Source organism: Solanum pennellii, chromosome 3 (genome assembly GCF_001406875.1).
Source record: "Solanum pennellii chromosome 3, SPENNV200".
Lineage (NCBI taxonomy): Eukaryota > Viridiplantae > Streptophyta > Magnoliopsida > Solanales > Solanaceae > Solanum > Solanum pennellii.
Genome location: NC_028639.1, coordinates 5,093,805 through 5,101,431, shown reverse-complemented (window position 1 = coordinate 5,101,431; position 7,627 = coordinate 5,093,805). Strand labels below are relative to the sequence as shown.

Here is a 7,627-nt window from a genome sequence, read left to right as displayed (position 1 = left end):
TCACGACAAACTATTTGAACTATCACCATCTATGTATTACAACACACCTCGAAGTTGTCTATGCCAACTATTCGCTCTTTTTTTACTTAAGTTATCGTCATTTATATATTAAAACACCTGAGAAATCCCCATATGTTCTCTTTTTCTACTTAAATTATCACTATCTACTAAAAAGAAAGAGAAAACAACGATTAGTTGATACACATGAAACTCGTAAAAAAGTGATAGTTTAAAATATGTTTTCCGCCATTATCTCATTAAGTAAAATGACATTTCTACCCCTACAACAATCATGTGTTGCAAGAAAAGTGTGAGAATGAGAAGAAAAGAAAAAAAGCCAATCATAAGCAAAAATACAAAAAGAGTCTCAGCTCTTCTTCTTCGTTGGTTGACAGACACAGAGAGAGAGAGAGAGAAAAAACAGTGTTTTTTTCAGGGCAGCGAACGATTCAACCGCAGTATTTTCCGGCAAGAAAAAAGGTATACACAATAGTTTTACAAACAGCTTAATGGGTTTTCCTTTTCTCTCTCTTTACCTCTAATTTTTTCTCTCTCTCTAGATCTAAATTTACACACACACCCATTTTCCCTTTTCCCCAAAATTCCATTCTCCCCCTTTTTGATTTCACCAAAAAAAATTCAATTTTGGGTTTGGGTTTTCCTCCAGATAATCAAACTTTTTGTGGGTTTTTGCCATTTTTGCAGATGGGTCATTGAAAGGGACTGAAAAATTGAAGAAGCATTACATTGTTACGTTTTTGTTTGTTTTATTGATCAGGTCTTCTCAAGAAGATCTGATAAGAAGTGGGTCATCGTTGATTTTTAAACCCAAACAAGAAAAGTTATGAGTGCTTCCAGGTTTATCAAGTGTGTTACAGTGGGTGATGGTGCTGTTGGAAAGACTTGTCTTTTGATTTCTTACACCAGCAATACTTTCCCTACGGTTTGTTCTTCAACCCCTTTTGCTTTGTGTTGTAAAATTTTCGATTTGAAAGTGTGTTAGGTAACGAGAGGAAATGTTTTTGTTTTATTTTCTTTCTCCTGTTTGTTTAGCTTGATTTTGCTGAGAATGTTGAGGAAAAAGATGTTATTTTGTTGATAAATTGTTATACATTTTTTTCAATCAAGACTCTGTTTGTGTACCTTTTGTAATTAGTGGCAGAAGTAGGATTTTCACAAGGGGGTTAGACATCTACAGTATATGTGTCAAAGCTGTTTGTCTCCTGCTTTTACATCAAACCTGGAAAATGATTTTCAAAGTGCAACCTCTGGCAGTCAAAGCTATAGGGAATGAGCTTCGGTTTTTCCATCGATAGAAGTAGTAGGTATATAACTCATGCAGGTAGTAGGCTATTGAAGGATGTAAGCCCAGGTGGTAGTCGTACTTTGGCTAATCAAACATTTTCCTTAAAATACCATTTTGTTTCAAGGAGATCATTTGTTTCTCTTCCTTTGTTTTTCTTTCTATTCTCTTCTTGAAAGCCGTAAATGTAATACAGTGGTCGCAATAATGTGTAAACACCTTTGTCAATGTGGAGGATTTGAGAGTGGGACAGGGAAGGACCTTGCATAATTGTCTTCATCCTCTTGCCTATTTTCCCTGCTAATTCATTTTTGCGATATGCTTTATTTGATTCTTTTCAGGTCTTGCTCACGTATATATATATATATATATATTGATAACAATCACGTAAAAAAGTGCATTTCTTTTAGTCCGCTTAAAAGTCAGCTTTTTTGCTTAGGCTTGTCAACAGGTTCCTGTTGTGTGTTTTGAATTGTTTTCTTATTGAAGATCTATCTGTACTAATATCTTGTTGTAGCTTTTGTTGATCTTTTGGACAAATTTCCCTGTTCACGTGATCTTTTTGTATGTTATTTTGATTCTTCGGAAAAATTTCTTGGATCACATGATTTTTTTGTATTTCCATCCTCGAAACTTGATTGATGATGGGCTGCCCTATACCCTTCTCCTCTTAAAAGCCAGACGTGTTTGCTTAATATTTGCCGGGAGCTAACGTGACCCACCCTATTTCAATATTTTGGATAATGGCTTACAACTTTACATGGTCTGTTGCTTTAATATCTTATTGCGCACTAAATTGTACCTTTTTCGATATTTTTACAGAAGTATTTCGTGGTATACATGTTTGTTTGTTTTATGCTACATTTAGAAGCATATTGAGTTATGTCTAACAAATTCATCACATATGTATCTTAAATCAGGTTTTGATAATTAGTCTTAAAGGTAAGGAAGAGAAGACATTGAATTTACTGCAATATGAACTTGGTGTTATTTATATCTGACCCTTAGATGCTTGCTCTTTGCTGCACTTACATCTTTGGTGGTGTTGAGGAAAAAAGTTAATTCACTTTACATGCACTGAATCTTTACTTATTTTATTTTGGCTCAAATTACAGTACTTCACAGAATTTTTATATTTTCTGAGAAGATGCCTTTCACCTTTCCTGAATTTAACATCAATCGCAACTTATCATAAAAGAAATAATTTAACGTCTCTTGCGTTTCCCTCATTCATGTGATTGTTTGACAGGATTATGTGCCCACTGTGTTCGACAATTTCAGTGCAAATGTGGTTGTCAATGGAGCCACTGTCAATCTAGGGTTGTGGGATACTGCTGGTAATTATTTATTTGCTCGACATTTATTGCTTGAATCTTCTGATAACTGTTACATGTTAATGTATTCCAATGCATATATACCTATAATAATGCCAACTATATGCTGTCCAAATTGTTATGAGTCTGACTTCATTAAATGTATAACAGGACAGGAGGACTACAACAGATTAAGACCTCTGAGTTACCGTGGGGCCGATGTTTTCATTTTGGCATTCTCTCTCATTAGTAAAGCCAGCTATGAGAATGTCTCCAAGAAGGTGAGTGTTTTATTATGTATTTCTCTTCATTTACAATTCTTTCTATTCGTTGTCGGTACATGAAAAAATTACAATTTTGATTTGATTGTTTTCAGTGGATTCCTGAGTTGAAGCACTATGCTCCTGGTGTCCCGATAGTACTTGTTGGAACAAAACTTGGTGAGGCTTTCATTTAAACATGATCTATTCTGCAGTTTGTTTCATAGATCTGCATGAGATGATGATTAATAGTGTCTGCAATCTTCTTATTTATTTGTACTTATAAATTCTCAATAATCAAAAGAAGATACGTTTGTGCTAAATGGCATTGGCACTATAAGGCTAGCGTAGTACAGATAGCCTAAGTTGATAGTCTTAGGTTGTTACTGGTAGAATAATGTTGAGATTTCTGCTGTTCTCTTAGTAGATGGAACTTTTTTCCCAGTTGAGAGAATAGATTTTACGAACTGCTGAGATCTAATAGAACAGAATGGTGGGACATCTGGGCATTGATGTTGAACGAATAGATTTTCTTTATAGGTACCTATACAAGGATGCATTAGTATAAATAGAAAATTAATCTCTTTTGAATGTGAAAAGCTTGGTTATCAACCTTGTGTTGAGTAACGATGCCTCTACTCATTATAACATATGAAATCATGCTACAATACAGTTTCTCCTTGCAATCTGTATTTGATATTTTGCTGGTAACATCTATTAGTGCGTTTAATCACCTGTTTTATAGGTTTGTTATTGTTGGTTTCCACTTATCAAGGCCTAATTAGCTCACTTTACTTCCTGTTTTGTACTCAGATCTTCGGGATGATAAACAATTTTTCGTAGATCATCCTGGTGCTGTGCCGATTACTACTGCTCAGGTAAGGATAACTAGCACTCTTCCTCTTTTCAATTGTATCCAAGGGAGGATGAGTTTTTGATAGTTTTGTCCATTTTCATTTGACATCTCTTATCTTAACCATTAAATAAAGGGTGAGGAGCTAAGGAAAACAATTGGTGCACCATCTTACGTTGAATGTAGTTCAAAAACACAACAGGTATGTTTCCCCTACAGCATCTATATATCTTGCACCGTATATCCTTTTCACGTACGTTTTATTGAAGCATTTGGTTGAATGTGTCCTTGTTGCAGAATGTGAAAGGAGTCTTTGATGCTGCCATTAAGGTCGTCCTCCAGCCTCCTAAGACAAAGAAAAAGAAGGGTAAATCTCAAAAGGCCTGCTCGATATTGTGATCAACTATAGGTCCAACGATATGGCTCATCACAGTTCTCGTTGTAACATCCCCCTTATATCCCTTTGTCTCGGAGGAAGTAGAAGGTTCTCATCTGTCTTATTCGGAACTACTAACGATCCCTCAAAAAGTGTTTCAGGTGGCTTGGTTTTTCTGTATAATTGTTGTTCACCATGTAGGCCACTCTAGTGTTTCCTTTGTTTTGATTTGATTTATGTATTAACAACTGAATGATCATCCTCAGTTAGGAAAACAAAATTCTTTTTGGAATGTTGGGCTTCTCTGTGTTTTCTTGTTTTGCATCTCACTTTAACATTTTAGTTACTTTGAAATGTTCTTGTTTAGCTCAACTTGTATCGAGGGTCTTTCGGAACAGTCTCTCTGCCTCCTCGAGGTATTGGACCTTTCGTAGACCTCACATGTGGGATTAAACTGGGCATGTTATTGTTGTTTGTTTGGCTCAACTTTTGCTTCAAAATGGTCTAAAGTAAAGAATGGGAGTGGGAGTTCATTTTTTATTTTAGTTTTTTCAAAATATTTTTATTCTTCACCGTTGTTACTTTTACTTCGATTATCTTTAATGTTTTTAGACTCAATATAATGTTTTTATCATAATTTTTGTTTTTGCATTTTTTCTAACCATGTTTTAAAAAAAGTTGAGGTTTATTAGAAAAAATCTCTCTTATTCACAAAGATGGAGTAAGGTTTACGAATTTTCTCAATTCATTTATCACTAAGTTATATTTTTGTGGGTGCACAACTAAACTCATACTTATTGTGTGAGAAACTTCTAATATATATCATTAAATCTTACGTCAATGTAAGCAAGGACGGATCTGAAGGATTATATATATATATATATTAACTTAAGGTCAATATAAAAATTCATAAATTTAAAACTCAGATGGACGGATCTGAAGGATTATATATATATATTAACTTAAGGTCAATATAAAAATTCATAAATTTAAAATTCAGACGGATGAGTCGGAGTTTTTGTCTTTTCTAACTTGGCCTGATTATGAAGAAAAACTCTTTGAGTCAAAATTAAATTGTTCATCCTTTTTTTTTAAGGAAAAAGGAATATTTCCCTTTAATAGATGTGAATGGTGATCCACTCCTATTGGGTTTTTTTTTCCTCAAAAAAATTAATAATAATAATAATAATAATAATTCTACAGTTGTCTATGATCAATTTTTTTTTTCAAAAATTTAATATTATTATAAAAATAAAACATGGCACAAAGTGGCAAACTTGATTGCCACTCATTACTAATATTAGATTCTCCCTTGCCTAAGGTTCATTTTATATATTAATTTCAATTTTGGAGAATTATAAATTTATTCTTTTATGAAAGTGGAGTTATATAGTAATCAATAATTGTGATTTTTGTTAGTATGAAGTAGATAAGCTTTTGCGATTATAAAAAATATTTACGAAGCAAATGAATTTATAGTGTAAATGTTTTTCTAGATTTTTAGTATACATCTCGTAACATTTGGACTTGTTGGACAACACATCAATTTTTTTAGTCAAGGGTATTTTTTATAATATATTCATCTATTTTATTTTGTTTTAGTCTATATATGTAAAAATTAGAATTATTATAGATAATAATAATATATAATTAAAATATTTAATATAAATATGTATTTGACCAATTTTTGAAATTTCATCTATGTCATATAAATTAAAATAAAAGAAGTAACATATACACTATGTAAGAATTGCATAAAAAGAATTAACAATCTAAAATATCTAAAAAAAATGATTGAATTTTGAAATGTATATGTGTAACATAAATCGAAATGAAAGAAATAACATATGTTATATGAAAATTACGTTACAAATATACTATAAATTATAATAATTTAAAATTTAAAATATTATTAAAAACATATTTTAAAAAAAACACAATCAGGCAGCCTTTGTACCAGGAAGATCCATAATCCATAATATACTTTCTGTTTTTCATCGCCAGAAAATCCGCAATCGCTTCTTTTGGATGTGCACAGGATAAAATCTTCACTCCTATACAATAAATCACAAATCACATAGAAAAAATAACTCGCACTAATCAAGTCCTATACGACGAGCTCGACCCAGAAGACAAATTTTTTACTTTCGAACTTAAAACCCCCGACATCAAAATCTCAAGTGATAATCACTGGACTATCCCAAAGGGGTAATAATCCATGATATACTTATATGTCGTAACTTGTTAAGAGACTTGTAAGAAAATAATTCTTTCATTATTATTTTTCCACAAAACATATACATATTTATCATTCACTATATAAATAATTATTGTATTTATCGTCAAAGTTATAATGTTAGGTATTGATCTGAAAGAACTTAATTATTTTTTCAAAAATATTGTATTTATATTTGAAAATCTATCAAATATGTATGAATATTTAATTCTAAATTCAATAACTAAAATAAATTATATATTGATAAATTCAAGACTTATAAACTTTAAATTATACATCCGCCTCTACTTACGATAAGATCTTATGTTTAATTTAAATTGGCCATTAACTCTACACCATTCACAAAACAAGATTTAAGTATCCAACTAATAAATTAGTGTCATAAGAATATCATTCTAATGAGATAGAAATACCATGAACATATTCATTAAGAATATTCTTTACAATAAGATGAGATTATACATGACACATAAATGAAAAAAAAATGAAATTGCTGCAAAGTTTAATTTTATTCTTTTCAAATTACAAAAAAAATATATATATTGATGTGTTTGGTCAGAGGAAAATAACTAATTTTTTCATGTCTGGTCGATTAAGATTATTGAAAAATATATTTTTTAGAAAAAAAAAATATCTTAATCACGAGAAAAATAACTTCACAACTGAAAGCATAAAAAACAAGTTTCGAATGACATTTCATATTAACTGTGTCCTTCCAATCTCTAACACGTACATCTTTACCCCCACAACCCTACTTTTAGGACAATATTTTTAATTCGAAAAATGAATTAAATAACCACTTATGTTTTCTTAAAAAGTACTTTTCAAGAAAATATTTTCTTCGTACCGACCTTACCCCGGAGAATATTATTATTTTTCCTTTTCTTTGTTTCTTCAAAAGTTTGAAAAATCATCCATCGTTCCTTTTTAAAATGCATATTTTATTTTTATATTTTTTACAAATTGCTTTTTGCCATATATAGAATCTATACCAATGAGTGCTCACTGAATAATTATTGAAAAAAGAAATTATTCTTATTTTCTTGCATATATATATTTGCATCCTTTCTTGAAATGTTTCATCAATTTGATATTTTCTCTCCATAAAACTTCTAAATTATTAAATTTTTTATTAAAAAAAAAACATTTTTTATTTCAATCCAAGAAGTGAGTAGAATTAATGGCATCAAGGAGAATTCAAAAGGAACTAAGGGAGTTGCAAAGAGACCCTCCTACTTCATGTAGTGCAGGTAAAAAAAATAATAGTATTTATATATATATATATA

The 7,627-nt window shown here is 30.9% G+C and overlaps 2 protein-coding genes across 3 annotated transcripts in view; both read left to right on the top strand.

The window, feature by feature from the left end:
• The first annotated feature begins 319 nt into the window (after positions 1-319).
• On the top strand, positions 320-4,406 carry LOC107015460 (rac-like GTP-binding protein RHO1). Of its 2 annotated transcripts, none has more exons than XM_015215731.2 (8): positions 320-480; positions 706-943; positions 2,553-2,640; positions 2,788-2,897; positions 2,993-3,056; positions 3,690-3,754; positions 3,866-3,931; positions 4,027-4,406. In XM_015215731.2, the coding sequence occupies exons 2-8, from the start codon at positions 845-847 to the stop codon at positions 4,126-4,128; spliced, it is 594 nt and encodes a 197-aa protein (XP_015071217.1). In that variant the 5' UTR covers positions 320-480; positions 706-844; the 3' UTR covers positions 4,129-4,406. The 2 variants fall into 2 exon arrangements, with proteins under 2 accessions (XP_015071217.1, XP_015071218.1); XM_015215732.2 differs by having other exon boundaries at positions 325-480; positions 779-943.
• Positions 4,407-7,420: 3,014 nt separating this feature from the next.
• LOC107012783 (ubiquitin-conjugating enzyme E2 5B-like) overlaps positions 7,421-7,627 on the top strand; it is a 4,665-nt gene continuing 4,458 nt past the window's right edge. The window contains exon 1 of the mRNA XM_015212706.2: positions 7,421-7,591. Coding sequence (XP_015068192.1) covers positions 7,522-7,591 — 70 coding nt within the window. The 5' untranslated portion in view covers positions 7,421-7,521. The remainder of the gene's footprint in view (positions 7,592-7,627) is intronic.

What these genes read in the sequence shown, in the direction of transcription:
- LOC107015460 (XM_015215731.2), top strand. Translation starts at nt 845, where the DNA reads ATGAGTGCTTCCAGGTTTATCAAGTGTGTTACAGTGGGTGATGGTGCT. An exon ending in ACTTGTTGGAACAAAACTTG is followed by an intron (nt 3,057 to 3,689) that starts GTGAGGCTTTCA and finishes TTTTGTACTCAG; the next exon opens with ATCTTCGGGATGATAAACAA. An exon ending in TGCCGATTACTACTGCTCAG is followed by an intron (nt 3,755 to 3,865) that starts GTAAGGATAACT and finishes CATTAAATAAAG; the next exon opens with GGTGAGGAGCTAAGGAAAAC.